This window comes from Microtus oregoni, unplaced genomic scaffold (assembly GCF_018167655.1).
Source record: "Microtus oregoni isolate MIOR12 unplaced genomic scaffold, Mior012 000013F_ref0000133, whole genome shotgun sequence".
NCBI classification, from domain to species: domain Eukaryota; kingdom Metazoa; phylum Chordata; class Mammalia; order Rodentia; family Cricetidae; genus Microtus; species Microtus oregoni.
This window is the reverse complement of record NW_024543072.1, coordinates 34,768,250-34,787,483: the sequence shown is the minus strand read 5'-3', so window position 1 is coordinate 34,787,483 and position 19,234 is coordinate 34,768,250. Positions and strand designations below refer to the sequence as shown.

The 19,234-nt window shown below is 41.6% G+C and overlaps 1 protein-coding gene across 1 annotated transcript; it reads left to right on the top strand.

The window, feature by feature from the left end:
• The first annotated feature begins 224 nt into the window (after positions 1–224).
• Sell (selectin L) lies at positions 225–17,595 on the top strand. The gene is made up of 9 exons (XM_041663060.1): positions 225–292; positions 1,086–1,167; positions 3,192–3,578; positions 4,090–4,197; positions 6,698–6,883; positions 8,406–8,591; positions 10,076–10,204; positions 13,769–13,787; positions 17,577–17,595. The coding sequence occupies exons 1-9, from the start codon at positions 290–292 to the stop codon at positions 17,593–17,595; spliced, it is 1,119 nt and encodes a 372-aa protein (XP_041518994.1). The 5' UTR covers positions 225–289.
• The last annotated feature ends 1,639 nt before the right edge of the window (positions 17,596–19,234 follow it).

Below are 19,234 nucleotides of genomic sequence, written 5' to 3'. Positions count from 1 at the left end.
AGGATGTGCAGAAGAACCCAGTGGCCACAGCTCCTAGTCAGCTATTGTGTTCTCAGGGCAGATAACTGAGATCAGTTTAGGAAAGGGGCGGGGAGAAAGAAAGAGAGATGAGAAAGGGGAAGAAAAGGGGGAGGAGGATGTGAGACTGGGTTAGAGAAATGAAAGAGAGCAAGTCCTGTTGGTGATACTTAGCACATTCTTCCTGAGCACAGCACACCCTCCTTGTGCAAGAACCCAGAGCTGCTGAAGGCTGGGGGCTGCAGAGGAACTGCAGAGAGACCAGCAAGCCATGGTGAGCCTTCCAGCCTATACAATCTCTAGATATTCAAATGTTTCCTGGGGCTTGAAGAGGCAGGTGGCAAGGGGTTTTAAAAAAGAGAGAAACAAACAAGCAAGCAAACAAAAAATCTTGTTTTCTCAAAGAAGTGATTCTAGACTGTTTCTTGTTGATTCCTTCCCATGGCGTTTGTGCTGAGAAGATGCTGGAAGAGGTGCCATTGAGATTATGACTTTACAGTGACACAGAGTGGCTACCTGAGAAGTGATACAAGCAAAGTGACAGCCTTAAGATGTGCAGAAAATTTTATGGATTCATTGTTTGGGCTATTCGGAATGTATTGCTTCTTTCTTGGAGCAAAGAATTGCTTTCCTTTTTTGGTGTCTAACTATATCACTCATTTATGAATACATCATGACCTAGTGTGCTAAGACAGCAAATTTGAACATCACTAGTCCATTAAACACCAACTAACGTTTAAAAAAAATGCACTCAAAATAGTGTTTAGTTTAATTTAAAGCACAGCCCAAAAGCACATAGAAAGGTTACTAAAATAAAGAAAAACATCCCATCAATATGATCAACAGCTTGGGACTGAAACATGGAGACAAAATGAAATAAAACAGCGCAGCATTTGGGAGTGAAGTTGCTGCCATTGTCTTCAGCTACGTCCCTCTAATATTTTACCTTGGATAAGGTACTAGGCTGCTGAGCTTTGTTTTATTTTAAGAAAATTGTGGGGCACTGCCTTAAGGGAATCTAAGTTTGTAGTTCTGAGTTTAAATAACATGTTCCCTTTCATTTACAGGTGTTTCCATGGAGATGCCAGAGTACTTGGTGGGGCCCATGGAGCATCCTCAAGCTGTGTGTCTGGACAGTGCTCTGTTGTGGTATGTCATTTGTATTCTGCTAAGCTTTTATACCTTGTGGTTATTCTTTGCTTCATATTCATCGAGAGTATATAGTCCAGTGGAAATAATCAGATAGATGGCTACTGATTCTTTTAAGGACTCTGTTCTTCCTCTGACTTTCAATAGTTCTCTGATCCCCGAACACCTGCCTCACATGCCACAATCTCTAGTGAAGGACACAAATCTTGAGAACCACACAATGGCCTTCCACTATGAAGGAATGCAGCTAGAGAAACCTCAAATAATACACTTACCGCTGGAACACTTGCTTTACACTCTATTTTCTATTAGTAGCTTTCTGTGCACCAAGTGAGCTTCTATGGTCATAGCATGGGTTGCCTGGGAGCTTGGTTTTAGTTTCTGTTTGGGGGCTTTTTGTCTTTCTACTGATGTTGCATGTTTTATGTTTAAGCCTTAGAGACTCTTCATCGACAAGTCTGAACTTTTTAAACCATTGCTTAAAAAACTCATGCCTCTGTCTTCCCTAACTTGGATTTTCAGCTCAGAACAAGTGAACACATACTGTCTTTGTCTTGTTAATTTTTCTTTACTTTTGAGAGTTTTGTGCATGTACAATAAAATATGATCATATCTATATGCCCTTTCCCCTTCAACTCCCCCCACCGTGTCCCTCCCAAGATGCCCCTCCCAACTTCCTGTCTTTATTTTTTTTTCTTTTTTCTTTTGATAACCTGTTAAGTCCAGTTAGTGCTACCCATATATTCATGGATGTGATCCATCCACCGGAGCATGGGAAACCTAGCAGAGCCCACTTCCTCAGCAAGAATGATGTTCTCTCCCCCCAGCAACTATGAATTGCCGATGGCTCCTCAGTAAGGGTGGGACCTGGAGACCCTCTATCCCATCTGTGCTGACCTTGTGCAAACAATCACAGCTGCCATGAGTTCAAGGGTGCATTAACCACATCATGTCTAGGAGACAGAATTTCACAGTATCCATGCCCATTCTCTGGCTCTTACATTTTTGTGTCTCTTCTGCAATGAGCCTTGATGGTTGTGGGGTTAATATAGATGTCCCATTTAGGGCTGAGCACTGAGTTTCTTATCTCCATAACTTAACAGTTATGCATCCCTCTATTGACTGCTATCTACTTCAAAAAGAAATTTCTCTGACCCAGGTTGAGAGCAGCTCAGGACTAAGGGTATAAACATGAGCATAAACATTTAGAAGGCAGTTTTGGTATTTCCCTGTAGTACTCGCCTTATGAAAAAAAAATCAATGAGCAGATGGCTGTTAAATCTTTTATCTTACTGTAAAATCTTATTTCACAGAGATCAGACCATACTTAGAAGGTCAATATCCTCATGATCAGCGTGTACAATGATGTTTTGTATTTGATTTCTTTAAAGCCCTCATGTTTGAACCCCCCCATGTTTATTGAACACCATTCTTTGAGTATCTTTGAGTGTAGAACACAATGTAACCAACTTTGTGTCCTTGCATTATTTTTATGTATATTGTTCTTTCTTTACAATGAGTTTAGATGCACAACAATTTGACAGTGTACTTCCCAATAGCAGCCTATTCTACAATAAAGCACTACCTTTTAATGTGACAAGAAAGTATTTAAAATTATGTCATTGTTCTTCCTGATCCTATTTTACTTTACCTAACAGAGAAATTTCATATGTGTACTGTGTTAACAGTAATAAATATTGGCCTTTAGGAGATTATCCAAGGATTTAGAAAGTATAGAGTGGATTTTAAAGCTGTTAGTGACACCATTTCTAAAGTCTGCTGGATAAATAACACTTGAAGGAATTTTGAGAAAGAACTTTCATTAAAGTAAAACTACAAAGATATATTTATGTATAGTAGTCCTTGAGTATGCTCCAAGTCTGCCAGTGGCTAATATTGTGAACCTGAGATGTGCACCTGCTCTTTTGGAGTCTTGTTTCTGCATCTCCGAGTGATGGGCAGCCTGCATCTGTGTCTGATCCTAGAACAGCCTATGAGTCATCACATTGTCTGGTGTTTTTCAGACTTCCTGGCGCACCATGGAACTCACTGTTGGACATACCACTATTCTGAAAAATCCATGAACTGGGAAAATGCTAGAAAGTTCTGCAAGGAAAACTACACAGATTTAGTGGCCATACAAAATAAGAGAGAAATTGAATATTTGGAGAAGACATTGCCCAAAAACCCTACTTACTACTGGATAGGAATCCGGAAAATTGGAAGCACATGGACATGGGTGGGAACCAACAAGCCTCTCACTAAAGAAGCAGAGAACTGGGGAGCTGGAGAGCCCAACAATAAGAAGTCCAAGGAGGACTGTGTAGAGATCTATATCAAGAGGGAAAAAGACTCTGGGAAATGGAACGACGATGCTTGCCACAAGCGAAAGGCAGCTCTCTGCTACACAGGTGAGCAGTGACCAGACTCCTCTCCATCTCTGATTTGGGAGGATCAAAGTTAGAATTGTCAGACTTATTACCCAGAAACTGCTAGTTCACCATGAAAAAAAATCCCAAATAAATCTTAAGCATAGCACTTCTGGGCATTCTGTATGTAAAGATGCTCCCTATGCTCAACAACTAGGTCAAGTTCTATCCAGGTTGCCAGTATGTTATGTGAGAAATAGGGTTAGACAGCCTGTGTCCTGGTGACTGGCAGGAAGACGGTGCTGAGAGTTGGATGGTTTTTCAAGGTCTTCCGCTAACACCTCCAAAACCATATAAAGTGTTACTATGAGTTAATTCATTCTAAAACCAAATAAATATCTATGCCAAATGGCTAGACTAGCCCATAAATAAAAATTTTAGCATGGACTATTATGCAAAAAACATTGTTGAATACTTAAGCAAATCTTTCTTGTGTGAAGAAGGGACTATGGATGCAATCCCACCAAAATGTCTTTGTCTAATCTGTTTATAGCCTCTTGCCAGTCTGGGTCTTGCAGTGGCCATGGAGAATGCGTGGAAACCATCAACAATCACACCTGCAACTGTGACGAGGGGTTTTACGGGCCCCAGTGTCAGTATGGTAAGCCTCCTCCTTTCCGTTTGTCTGTTTTTTCCTGTCAAAAGTCACCAGAACCATAGTAGCCTAGGATGGCAACTGAATGGGACAAAACGATACTGCGGGAACAAAACAATATTGGCCATTCTAAGAAATGGGAAGTTCTGAACAGAAAGTTGGGTTTTCACAATGTTATCTTCCTGTAAAGATTTCATAAGTCAACATGCAGTTTCAATTTACTTCACACATGTTTTTGAAGTACCACAAGGGACAGGGTGTTAAGATTTGCCAAAGCTGAGCAGATTGCAGTAAGAAACCAGGTGTTGAAGATCTTGCCAGTCAAGGATGTAATAATCTAATGAGCTTGCTGGATTAAGTAGAACTCTGAAGTCTGACAGAAACAATGATATTTGTCATTAGGAGAATGAGGGATCTGGAAGGCCCTCCTGCTCTTCTATAGACAGACATGGTGAAGAACAGTAAAGGAAGAACTCACATATGATACATAGATGACGTCATGGTTATCTAATAACAAATCCTATGCACTAAATTTGACTGCGTATTTCTGAATTGTTAAAGATTGTGTACTTATTGGATTTACATTTAATTAATAGAAATCATGTAAGTCCATTGATCAAGTTTGATGAAAGGTGATACGAACAGGAATAAGCTCATGGGGAGAGCTCCTAATAAAGTCGCTTGTCCTTTATTTGTAACGAGTGGCTACTCAGTGTCTCGCCACCAACACCGAGGACAATTATCCTAGAAACAACACAGCTCTGCAAGGATTGCCAAGAAAGAGGGGATGGGAAGAGTCACTGGGAGCCTTACGGCATCTCTCAGAGATGTGGTCGTAGATTGGAAAGGAGAGCATGTACATGTGCAAAGTCAGAGGCTTGGACTCAGCCAACTCCGCCTGAAAGGAGTATTGGATCTTTTAATTGGGGCTGGCTGAGTTTCAAGATGTGTTTGATGTGTCTAACACATACAATGGAAAGTTGTAAGAAGAAAATTAAAGTTTTTGAGGAATAAAGGACTGAAACTAAAATTAATTTCGGTATTAACCACCTGGATTAGATCTGACTAATTCACTTATCCCCAAAGCTGTGCCTCTTCCCATACAGTGTACCTCCACAGTATTATTGGTCCGCCCGTCTATTTCACTCCTTTTTAAACCTCGTCTTTTCTCTCTTGCTTCCAATCATATCCTTTTCTGATGTTTTTTAAGTATAACAATTTCTCCTGGGGTCTTCCTCGGTACTTATCCAAGGCCATGAACCCTTAGTCTCAGCATCTATCTTTTCTGTTGTTATTCTGATTTGTTTCTTTCATTAAATTTCCTAAATTTTGCGGATTTATTCTATCTATATGATCTTTGGAATGACAACTCTGTATTCAGCTATGGCCTCCACCTATCCTAAGGATGTTGTCTTGGATGTGTTGTACAAGTTAAGTGCCCCCAGCCACTTTTCTTTTGTGCGGTTTTAACCACATTACATGGAAATGACACTAGTGTAAAACTTTCACCTCCTCCAACACTTGGGGATGATAACCTAACGCTAATTCAATTTTCAGAAAGGCCATTGATTTTATAGGGCTGAGAGATGGTTTAGCTGAAGAACACTAGCTGCTCTTGTAGCAGCCCTGAGTTCCATTCCCAGCATCCACATGATGGCCCACAGACATCTATAGCTCCATTCCAGAAGAGACAATACCCTCTTCCAGCCTCCTTTGGCTCCAGGCACACAAATAGTGCACAGATACACGTGCTGGCAAAAGACCCGTATACGAACAAATCAATAAGATAATTTTCAATTGTTTTAGTTTCCTGGCACCACCATACCGGCACATGATGCACCGTGGCTGCATTCACCTCCTTTCCCAATCCTACTTCTGCCAATCTCCACTCTTCTTCCCAACCAGTGCCCTTGTTAACTACGTATTACAACTCAGGATGTCTCTAGTTTCTCTTCTACTTGTCTACTCCTCTTGCCCTTGTTGTTTCTCTCCTGTTACTGCTGTAGTCCCCAGATGAGCTCCAGAACTTTAAATTAGCTCCCTTCAAGTAAGTCACTCATAGTGCAGGCAGGCTGACCAATGAAAAAGAATCAGACATACCAGACACATAAGACCACTCACTCATTTATCCCTATTATTTGTCTTGGTGAAATCTGAGCTCTTTAAGTTGAGGAATGATGCTTGATACGTAACAAGTGCTCACTGAGGGGTGAAGACGATGAACACCTTGTCTCTGTTCCTCTCCTTATGTCAGTCTCAACGGTTGGCAGTTTTCTACTTTCCACATATACTTTGTGTTCTGTTGACATTGTATAAGATCTTCTTTCTGATTCTGCATGTGGACAACACATCTGATCATCTTTAAAACATAGTTCAGAGACCATTTCTTCCTAGAATACTTCTTTAGACCCCAGTACAGACCAGAGATTATCAAGCGGAGACAAGACTCAAATCCATCTGAATCTCATAGCTCTTTCCAACCCTGCTACTCTCTCTATTAATAAAGTGGTCCAGTGTGAGCCATTGAAGGCCCCAGAACTGGGTACCATGGACTGCACTCACTCCTGGGGACACTTCAGCTTCCAATCACAGTGTACTTTCAACTGTTCGGAGGGAACAGAGCTTCTTGGGACTAGAGAAACCCACTGCGGATCGTATGGAAACTGGACATCCCTAGAGCCTGTCTGTCAAGGTGAGTGACTTTAGGTGGGAAAGTTTGCTGTGGCAAGCTTGCACCTATAATCTGAGAAAACACAGGGGAGTCTTGAGTAGAAGCCTGTCTCTTCTTCTGCTATAAAATTCAACACAACTTTGATTGTAGTTTGATGCTTTTCAAGAGTTGTGTTTTTCCTTACTAAAATGAAAGGCAAAACTCCAAAACAAACAAGTAAAAAACAAACAAAAAAAACCCCCCAAAATCTTTAAAGCCACCTGACATTTTATAATGTGACTTATGGCAATCCATTGAAGTTATACTCTATATTTTATTTTTCTCATTGTCATCGCATAAAGCCTTGATGAACCTCTGTTGAGTTTTGGTTCTTTCCTTCCAAGAACACCCATTTTATGTGGTGCCTTACTTAGCACCAACCCGTTTCCTTCAGAGGTAGTAGAGGTCTTTCTTGGTTGTTTCATTTGGCATGTTTTAGACGTCGTCATTTATTTGTCTTTCTCCTGTGTGACTCTCAGGAGAATAACAACTGCTGTGAAAACAAAGGCCATGCTCTCTGTTTGCATTTGAAACAGAGTAGGTTTCATCGTGTTTTGGCTGACAAGTTTTGCCACACATTGATGGAAAAAAAAACTGGTTGGGTTTGTATGTATGAAGTTCAGGTTGTGCTGTCTACATTTATATTTCTGGTTTCCTAGTTCAATTCTCTAATGAAAACCAAAAATCCATCATTGAAATTATAGAACTGAATCAATGTAAGGGATGAATTCTATAAAGTTAAGCCGACTTAGGGGAATGGGGATGTCTGTCAAAACTGCTTGACTGGATGTCACGATCCATGAGAAGGTTGACATCTTTGAGATCACCGAGAATGTACCATGCAAGCTCTTACATTTGTCCAAGGTTGCATGGTCTGACATTTCCAGCAGGGTTGGCACAATGCCTTGCTAAGGCAGCAGCCTGGAATGGCTTACCTTGTACCACCATGGGCTATCAATATCTTGTTGGCTCCACCCCTGACAAATTGTTACTCAATCGCACATTAAGAAAACAATCCTGGAAGCACTGTCAAATGCAATTCCTACAAATTAGAAATTTCTAGGTTCACATGGATGGTTCCAGTGATGAAGTCTGGTGGCTTCAGTCTAAAAGTCTTGACTGGGGGCTGGAGAGAAGGCTCAATGCTTAAGAGCACTTGCTCCTCTAGCAGATGACCTGGATTGGGTCACAGTAGGTAGCTCAGTATCAGCTGAAATTCCAGTTGAAGATACTCCTATGCAGCATATGCATACATGCAGGTACTCATGTGCATAAAAGCTAAAAACCAAATGAAACAAAAAGCCTCAAGACTAACAATGAGATTGAGAGTGGAATTAGAGAAGCTACAGCAAGTGGTTTGAATGTGGTCAAACTACAATCCATATATCGTCTATAGAAATGCCATGATGAAATCCATTATGATACATAATTAGTTTAGGCTAATAAAAGCTTGGAAAATGCCTTTGGTCACAAATACTGTTTTGTTGTTGCGTTGCCACTGAAGTGACTCAGTGCCAGCCTCTCACAGCACCTGACCTGGGAACGATGGAATGCAGTCACCCCCTGGCCAACTTCAGCTTCACTTCTGCCTGTACTTTCACCTGCTCAGCAGGAACTGACTTAATTGGAGAGAGAATAAGTGTCTGCGGGACAGCTGGCATCTGGTCTAGTCCTCGTCCTCTATGTCAAAGTAAGTAGTTATGCTCAGAAATACTAAGACTTAAAGGTGGCACTGATCAACTAGTAGGTGGGAAAAATATAATACACATTCAAATTCCATTTCCTTCAATACATGTGGCCTAAAAAAGAAATTTATATGCATTCATGTACTATAAAATCCTTGGCTATTCTCAGCCTCTGCTTTAATGATAATTATTTTATTTTTTCAACCTTAACTGCCCTCTTACTTTTAAACCCTTTGTCTATTTATTTGTGGATTATCCATATCTTCAATTCCACCACAACCTGATTTCTCTGTTAGTCCTTTGAGATGCCTTTTCAAAGGTCACCAATAACCACCTAACTCCCAACACAATGGACAGTTCTCCATTATCTTAAGCTGATTCTACTAAATCTATCTGTGCATGAGAACCATGTCTTCTTCATCTCTGTGTATATACTCCCTAACAGAGTAGAAAAAGATAAGATCTCCTGAGTAAATTGGGAGCATGGGCACCTTGGGGGAGGATTGAAGGGGGGGGAGAGGCAGGGAGGGGAGAGAGAAAAATGTAGAGATCAATAAAATAAAAAAAAGCTAAAATAACGGTGCATTAAATCAGCTTATGAAATGACAGCTATCAATGTCTGCCCTGATTCCGTCTGCACAGAGTACAGAAATGATAGGCTCCGAAGAAGCTGTCAAGGAAGATCTCGGGGTGTTCAGAGTAGAGTGGGGTAGGGTGTGGGCAGGGAGGGGCAGAGCAGAGGTACAGTAAGGCTGTGTGCCAGGCTCACTAAGTACATTTCCTTTTAAGTCTACTGAGTTTTCATTTCCTCATCTTTCGCAAGCCAACAGTTGCCAATATATAAAAGTAGATTCCTTCATCTGGAGGTATCAGAAGACAGACTCTTTTTTTCAGATGAATATTCTTTTCAAAAAAGGCTGTAAACAAGACTAGTTTGCATTTGCAAAGGGATATGTAGAGGTGTCCTCTTAATTTATTTGGATAGAAATGAAGGGAAGTGGTACAAGTGTTTCCCTTTAGATCATTGCAGATCCTGGACATATAGACACTGTAACATTTTCGCACACCTCCTGTAAACTAAGGAGTTGGAATGGCTTCCTTTGATTGACAAGTTGCCCAGCTCAGATGGCTGACTTCCTTTTCCTTGCAGTTCTATGTTAAGCTTGTAGCCCTTCTCTATGCTCAGAAGTCAGTTTTTAAATGATACCAGGGACAGAACATCACGGTAATTACTTCTTGTCGGTAATTTTAGCCTCATCTCCAGGAATTCCATGGATTGCAGATCTGAGAAGTGTGTTCTTGTAAGCACTAGGCTAGAGGCGAGCCCTGTCTCATACCCATCATGGACCTTGCCACGCTACTTTCCTCATCTGTGGTAGATGTTATCACTGGGGGACTATCAGGAGAGCAAAATGACAAATATCATGAGCTGGACTATGGGAATAATGCTTTGGTCTCATAGCATATGCTTTAATGACTCCTCTTTCAGAGACAGACAGAAGTTTCTCAAAGATCAAGGAAGGCGACTATAACCCCCTCTTCATTCCGGTGGCTGTCACCGTTACTGCATTCTCGGGGCTGGCATTTATCATTTGGCTGGCAAGGAGGTTAAAAAGAGGTAGGTGTGCTCAATAACATCAAAGTAAAACAATTTTAAAGTGGAAAGAGAAGAGAAAAGAAACCCCACAGGAAATAAAGTGCAAGAGGTTTAGCTGAAGCAGGTGCCAAGCAACTTCTATGCTCTGTAGGCAGAAGTCCCTGGAGACCCTGAACTTGACATACATATTTATTTAAAAGAACCAGCCAATGGTTCACACTAGGTAGACCTTCTCATGAAGGCTTACTATGAGGAGCTTGCCAGATGAGACATTGTAATGACTCTTTGGTCCTATAGCTGTTTGAAGAGAAGATGCATTTGCCACTGTCTTTCGGGACCCTAGATGACTTTGATCTTAGCACTACAGTATCATTGGGAAGTGAATCTATTATTATCTAAGGTTTTTAAACATCTGATCTCCCTGGGAGTCACATAACTGTCTGGGTATTGACATGTGGAAGTTGTATTGCCCTTGGAAGAAATTCTTGTGGATTCTCTCTAGAATCTCTTCACTGAGGCTGTAACCTAGTATACCTAGTATACTATATATATATATACATGAATGAAAGAAGTTGGGGAAAGAAGAAAAGGGGAAAAGCTTCCTCAAAACTTTATTCTTTGTCACCCCACCAGGAAATAGATGGAACACTACACAAGAACACAACATTGTTCCTTTGGCTCCCTTTCTCTCTTTTGAATATTCTTTTGCCTTCAGGTGAGATCAGTATACCAGCCATAGGCCCACAGTCTGCAGCAGGCTTTGGGTGTTGACTGCCACCTTTGTCCAAGTTCATCCAACAGATCTATTCAAAACTGTAAAATGCATAGACCCCTCTAGCTTTGAGATCCCCAGTATTAAGGTCAGGGGCTATGAATGACCTGAAAGCAATTGCTGACTCCTGTGCGCTTCTTCCTGTGATGTAAGCTGATGGCCACTTACGTTTCCCTTCCACTGGAGCCATTAGTGTGTGTTTCACTAACTATAATGGGTCACACTGGACAGTTTAAACGTCTTTTCTGTTGATAGAAAGTCCATGAGTTCGGATACTACCACCACACAAGACTATTCTAAATAATGACTCCAGCACCAGCACAAAATAAAGAATGACATTTTTCTTTCACCACTGATTAGTCTTTTCACCGAGGTGTCAAACCTCACTTTGACTGTCTGGCTGCCTTGAATGGAGAACAAGGAAGCCATTCATTACACATGCTCCCTGAATAAGGTGGGTATTAGCTCAATAACTCCAAGGCTGTTACGTCCTATTAATAAGAAGGGTAATGACCCCCCCAAGTTCCATTCCTTCCTAGGTGATTGTAGATACAAAGGAATGGAATCCAAGTCCCATGAGCTTGGTGGGTGCCAGCTAGCTACGGCTGCATTATGCGTGCCTTGAGAAGAGCTGTGGGTTGTTTTCAAAGCTTTAACCTTGGAGTCAGTCATTTCTGTACAAGATCTCAAACTGATAACCTGAAAATGGCATGCCCCTGCTGGGGGAATCAGAGTGGGGCAAACAGGAAACAGATAACGGGCTCTTGGGCTAGTGACAGTTATGCCACCAAAGAGAGTTGCCAGCTCCCAGAGATCACTGGCTCTGGAGGGAAATTCAGAGTAACTATGTTGTCTTTAATAGCCTTCAGCTGTCAAACATCTACTGATCTCTCCCGCTTTCAAGTGAACGACTTTGTCCTCCAAAAATTTTAGCCGTAAGTTGGCTCTTTACAACATGGATAGTATCCCTTTCTTCCCCCTGGAGAGACACTGGTAGAATTGGTAGCTAGGCTACCAAGTAAAACCCACAGAGATCAAACAGACACATTTATAAGAATCATAGTGAAAATAATGATTCTGTAATTATGCATTATTACACACATGTTATAGGTTTATTTGGGTTAATCAAACAGGGAAGGGGGACAGGTGGCAATTCAGAGTGCGAGAGCCAATGAAAGGTGCAAACTCTGTTCTTTCAGAGGGATCCTATGAACCTGGTGCAAGGGCTGCCCGTGCCCTAATCATCTTGGGGTCTAGTTAGTCTTTAGCTCTCTTTTCCTGGGTCCATAAACAAGCGCTCTGGCTGTGGGCTCAGCGGAAACACTCGGTACTCCTAGACTTTCTCGTTCTCCAAGGCGATGACATTTTTAGGCCAAACTCTAAAACTGTTCATTAGCAGCAGTTTGAGTCAGAGATGCCCCTTCCACCCCAAACAAAAAGCGTTTGCCTTCGGGTTCATTAGGCTGTTTGTTACTCGGGTGGAAGAGTTTTCCACCTGACCCAACACACAGGGTTGCTCCAGTACACGAAACTGAACATGGTCTCCCTCAGTTCTCTTTTCTTTTAAGACACTCCCTCAGTAGAACCAGACACTTCCTCAGCAGGACAAGACACCCCCTCAGTAGAATAAGATTTTGTTTATCTGTTGTCATTGTTTTCATTGCTGCTAAAAGAAAAAAACTTCTGTGAAGATGAACAAATGGACTTGAACTTGATTATCCCCAATCAATGTATTTGGTCCATATCATCTGAAAGCTAAATTTTCAAAGAAAATGGTTTTGCAATACCATTTTCTAGAACTTTAAACATATTTTTGAAAGCAATTGGAGCAGTGTATAGTATATGTCAGGCCTTAGCCTAAACATTGTAAATACCTCTTCTTTAATTAACCCAATAAGAAAGCTAAAATCTGTGTGGGGCAGTTCTAGAATACTAGCTTACGGTCGCAGAAATACACAAAATCCATTCCCCTCTCAAAGAGCCTTTTTCCTCAGAGAGCTTTCTTTCTATTTTTTTTCCTTGTCTTTCTGACAGACATCAGTTCATCAGACCATCAAGTAATCAATCTTTACTTTCTTCTCCACTAAAAAGAATGTGATTCGGTTCACAAAACGTTTGATACAGTCAACCAAAATTACCTAAACAGCAAGGAGAAGAAAAACCCAATCGAGTAAGCAAAACTAAGTTGGAACCGAGGCTTATGTTAGCACACAAATGTGTGTCATGGAGTGCTGTCCACTTGACAGAAGTGATTTTCAGATCTAGCTCCCAGGCAGCCCATCAAAAGAGAAAGGAAATGAATTGATGAGATATGAATTGTACATATGATTGCATAAGTAGGTGAAAACACATTAGTTACTCATGTTAGGCTGCACGGTTCCCACTGATTTCTACTGACTAACCAGGCCAGAGTAAAATTCTCAAGATACACTTAAGAGAAGCTGAGCGACCTTGACCCATTTGTTTACAGGGTTGAGACCTAAGTCCTTTAGGGAGGGAATGGAGGCAGAATGAAATGCAATAGAAACTTACGAATGGGACCCTGGGCCTGATCAGGAGGGAATTCAGCCCAGGCTCTGGCTTCATGAGCAGCACAGCAGGTGGAATGGAGTCCCAAAAATCACCTGCATCATACTGCAGCACCAAATGCTCGCTGGTATCCAGAGCCACTTAGTCACACGTGGGTACCTTCTTAGCAAATTCATAACGCACTTCAAAAGACAGTCATAGGGATAGGCACAGCCTTTACTTTCAAAACTGAAATGGTCTACTTTTTAATGATACCATTTTTCTATTCTCTCTTCTATTTTTAGGCAAGAAATCTCAGAAAAGGTAAGTATTTCGATGAAAAATGTCCACATATATTTGTCTCTGTTTTCCATAGGGTGCTTTCTGTTATAGACAGAACAAGCCCATGGTAGTTATTTACACAGGGGTCTCATACTAATGGCATTTCCAGGTAAGGTGGTCAAGTACTGGCTTCTATTAAAAACTTTATGTCTTTGATGCTAGTGGAATTAAATAAATGGATGTACAAATATGTCTATTAAGAAAGGAGATTTCCTATGATGGGAATGTTTCCTGGTTGTCTCTGAATTTTCCTTGAGGGTTAGAAGCACGTTGTTATGTTTCTTCTTTACTATACAGGACCAACATCTAAATAAGCAAGAAGCATCCAATTCAATGAGCATTTCCAATAACTAGCATATCTGTAAAAAGGGACTGCCCAGCCACAGGCCTTTATACTTAACACAAAAGGGTGATCGGCTACTGTTCTAATAAGCACCTGCCTTCAGAAGCAAGGGAAAGCTGTGGAGTGTGAAATTTCCTCTCCTCCCTAAAGAAGCATTTGCCCAGTTTGTTCTCAATGTTCTAGTTCTTTCATTAGACTGATAGCAATAGAGTGTAGATCGCGGAGGAAAAACACAGGCACATGGAAGTGCCTGGCCTACCTGTTAGGAAGGAAGAAAAGGAAGATAAAAAGAGGTGGCCAGAGACACAGACACAGATGAGGGAAGATGAAGAATAACTAGGGATCACAGATACTAAGGAAAGACAAAAGTGGTAAGTCTTAAATTCAGACAGAAGAACTGTCTGATTTCCATTGGTTGCTTTAAGGACATCGGTGGGAAGGCCATTTTCACTTCATAGAACAAGACAGAAGTCAGCTGTGGAAGGGATGAGGACAATCAGTCAGCTGGAGGCAGAACGTGTTCTGCTTTCTTTAGAATTTGCCATGAAGAAGGGGAGAGTGATAGCGGTGGGGACATGGGATCAGTGGAGTCTTCTTACTCTGTAATTATGTGGATGGAGTCCTAGTAAGAAAAGGGTCTCTGTGGGGACTGGCCTCCTATCTCTGTAGCAGGAAACCCACAGGATGTAAAGATTTCTTGTGTTCCCACCCACTGAGTGAAAGTCTGCTGGTACATTCTATCTACCCAGAGTGGTGTTCTGGCCACAGAAACACCTGCTTTGATAGCTCCAGCACAAAAGTAGTGCGGTTCATTTTAAGGATTGGGAGGCCAGCTGAAGATGCTGACCAAAAATAGCGTAAAATTAGTTACTGATTGTTTATTAGTTTTTTTACAATTACTCAATTAATAGTTGTTTATTGAACTTTTTTTTTTTTATTTTTCAAGACAGGGTTTCTCCGTAGCTTTTTGGTTCCTGTCCTGGAACTAGCTCTTGTAGACCAGGCCGGCCTACAAGACCAGAACTCACAGAGATCCGCCTGCCTCTACCTCCCGAGTGCTGGGATTAAAGGCGTGCACCACCACCGCCCGGCTACTGAACATTTTTGTATATTGGAACAATGTTAAGCGTTAACGAGACACTCAGAGCAATAAATCATTGACTCCAACCTCGGGGAAATTATTATCCAACTGGGGAGTTAAGACAAAAACAAGACAAAAGACAAAGCAGAAGTGCAGAGCAATAAAAGCCAGGAACAGTAATGGTGATGAATTTTGTACTGAAGAGAAATCATTGGTCTAAGTGATCACAAAAAAATCTGGGTGATTTGGCAGAATCTCGGAGAGAATCATCAAAAGGTTCAGGATAGGAAATAAATGAGATAACAATGGCAAAGTCAGGTGGGCCTAAAGCAAATCGGGGGGCCAAAAGTGGAGTTTCCTAGAGCCCCTGGTTTACTGAGGATCTGTGCAACAGAAGCTGAAAGGCTGTCTCCCTCACACCCCCATGTGTCCAGGGCACTTCACCGCCAAGTGGTCTGGCTGCCTTGTGACATCTCTCATTGATTAGCTAAGGTGATCCTTCTTCATAAAACTTTAGGCTAGGAAGATGGAGGACATCTTATTGAAACTATCTTGGTGATTAAGTAAATAACTTACCTGCAGGCCATGAGCCAGTGACAGAGTTGCAACAATAAACACAGATAAAGATCAACTTTGATCAGATATACTTTCTTGTTGCCTACTCTTCTGAGTGTTTTAAGTCCCAAATGATTAAATATTGCCTACAAGTCAGTGTAGGGAGGGAACACTGCTATCCCTAATTACATTAAAGAGACAGAAGAAGGGGAAATGGCAGTAGCTTAAGGGAAGTCATTGAATAGGGGGAGAAGCTGACATCTGTCACACCCGCATCCAGGGATAATGCTCTGATAACTATTTTGCTTCTAGTGCTCAGGCTCCTTGACTTCCAGGTTAGAGTCGTTAGGACCAGAGGCCCTCCTCTTCCAGTAATGTGATTTATTTTCACACTAAACTATTGTGTGATGGCACTGAGGAAGGGTGGGGTGGAAGAAATAGGGTGTGTCTCTAGAGCAAGCCAAGGGGAAGATGAATACTATCACACTAAACACCGAATGACTTTTTTTCTCACTGTGGTTGATTCTCACTGTTCTTTGCACTCACTCCTATTAGTGTTTGGCTAATGAATGAATGACTCCTTGGGCATTTGTGGTTTTGATTCTTGCTGGTTATTTTGACTCTTCTGCAAACGGGTTCTGTTTGTCACCTCATTTGGTTTCTAGTTTCTAAATTCTACCTGGGTAAAAGCTACGCCCAAGATACACAGGAAGATATGATGCCAACCTCAGAGGAGGAGGGTGCGTGTGAAATTCTGCTTTCAGAGACATTTTTATTTCTACCCTGGCAGCAAGTCTGCAGCTGCCCTGGTGGTTTACCCTGACACTTCATCACGAGACCAGAGCCTCAGAATCTGGTTCTCCTTTTGCAAGGTGCAAAGACACAGAAATGTGGTTCTCCTCCACCCTTCCCAAGAATGGCACAGCTGAAACAGAGAATACAGGGGCACCCATATTCGTGAATCTAAATTTGCCATCAAGTCTCTAAGTCATGTTCCACCAGAATCTGGCATTTAGAACAAATACCACTGTTTCCATGGGTTTTCATTTTCTCTGATCTCATGTTCCATTTGAGCACATATCATCTTCCATGTCCCCTCCTCTCCACTGTGATTCAGCACACAGTGTCCTTCAAATATTAGATGTGGAAGTTAGCAATGTTGCAGAAATACTACCAGATGTGATCTGTGGACCAGCAGATGTTCCAGTGTGAGCATCTGTGAGGAGCTTCTTAGAGAATCGGGACTTCCGGTGGAATTAGAGCTGACATTTAAAGTATTTACTTGGAGGAGGGATGGGGTTGGGGATGGTGCAGAGAGCTGACTCAGCAGCCAGGAGTGTACTGCTCTTGCAGAGAATCCAAGTTCAGATCCTAGCATCTGCACTGGGTGGTTCACAACGGCCTGGATCTCCAACTCCAGGGACTCCAACACCCTCTTCTGGCCTCCTCAAACAACTTCACTCATATGTGCATACACACACACACACACAACTAAAATAACTCTTTAAAACATTAATTTGGGGGTGGTAATACATGAGGGTGTAAAATGTTGCTCTAGTGTCTCTTCTCCAGTTGTTTAAAAAGATTCCATACCCTGTCCACAATTCCCAACGGGAAGCAGTTCCTCGCTCCTCTTCTTCATGTTAGTGGCCCCTTACCCCTTACTTCCGTGTTTGCAATTTCCTTGCCTCTCTCACCTAAAAATATTCATCTATATTAGTAACATTTTAATATTTTCCATTTTTAAAATTCTCCTTAGTTTAATTTTTGTAATCTTTTGTTTCTGTTTCAGGATGGATGATCCATACTAATTCATCCTCTATGAAAGGAAAAGTCACAAGGTGCCCCCCCCCAAAAAAAAGTTTGGAAACAACTTCAAATCCTCCCTCAAAGATTTTGCACACAGGCATCACCCACAGTGAAGATGAAATGTTTGCTTCAGGGTTATCTGGAAGGATTTCTACGTGATCGACAGATCCTCTAGCCTCCTCGCTGCTCACTCAGCTCCTTGACCCTAGCCTGTAATTTTTGTTTATATAGTTCAGGATTTTATTACCTTTTCTGTGGAGAGAAAAAGGGTTGCTCTGGGGTATGAAGAAGTCTGACCTTGCTCTTTCCTGATTCCTGTTTCCTACTTCAGTTCAGTACTGGATCTGATACCAAACACTGAAAATTTGATAACACATGTAACTGAACCGGATTCCTTGCACACAATCCACAAACTATGAAGAAGATGATAAAAACCGTTGTTTTCCACCTCCAAAGAAGGCTGTTTTGTTCAAGTTAGACAAGTTTCATTTGCACTGTAGTGGAAGCCACCGTGGCCATTCACACTCACCTTCCCCGTGTCCTTTCCTTAGCTGGCTAACTTCCACACATAGCATCTCGTAGCCACGGAACAAATAAGAGAAAATCACCTTTACTGACTGTTAGTTTTGAAGTTTCCCTTCTCTTTAGTACATCTCTTTAGGTTCTTTGAGGTCAGGGTTCTGACGACTACTTACTGTTAATAATGACATGACCCACTATCTTGGAATGTAGGTAATAAATATATTTCTGATATTATGAAGGTGAGTTAAAACAGGTAGAAAGATTCCTGGGCTCATGCTGGAATGACACCTTCCCCGTGCCCTAATATCTCCTACTCAGAAACATGAATTCTAATTTTAAGTTTTAGGACAGCTGTCCTTGTCCCTTGCTGCTTCTTTTATAGCTAGCTCTTTAGCTCACCCAGCCCACAGGCTATGGTGTTTCTCGGCTTCACTCTGGACGGTGCATTTAAACACAGCCCATTTTAAAAACTGTTCGGTAGCCTGTTTTTTGTATATGAGAATACATGTTGTTTTCCCCTAGATAACATTGTACATCTCTTGAGGGAAGAGATTGCACCAGATCTCTGGAGTTCCTAGTTCGTTACTTGAATGAATGAAATTTATGCTTGGCAATGCTGAAGCATATGTGGGCAGCCCGTATATGACGGTTCTGTTGAACTTGTCCATATTGGGTTTCATGATCTAAGTTGATGAGGATGACTGACCAGGCCTCTTCCTCAACAGTGCACCAGATCACATTACAGATGGTGTGAGTCACCATGTGATTCCTGGGAACTGATCTCAGGACCTTTGGAAGGGCAGGCAGTGCTCTTAACTGCTGGAGCACAGTCCATGGATAAAGTTGTGTGAGGCGATTTCTGAGAGCTTGTGAGAACACTCCAACTACAGAAGAGACCTGTAACCTCCATCCCTGTGTAACGTGCATTTGTTCTCAGAATGTGCTGTCAAGCCTGTCCTGGTGTAAATAGGAGTGTGTTTACTTCAAATTACCCATCATTTTACTCTTACAATTTAGATGATATTTCCAAGCACGGATTGTCCTCGTGACTGTATACGGCTTGAACTAATGTAGCCTTGCCCGAGACTGTATAAGCCAAAAAAAAAAAAATGTGACCTT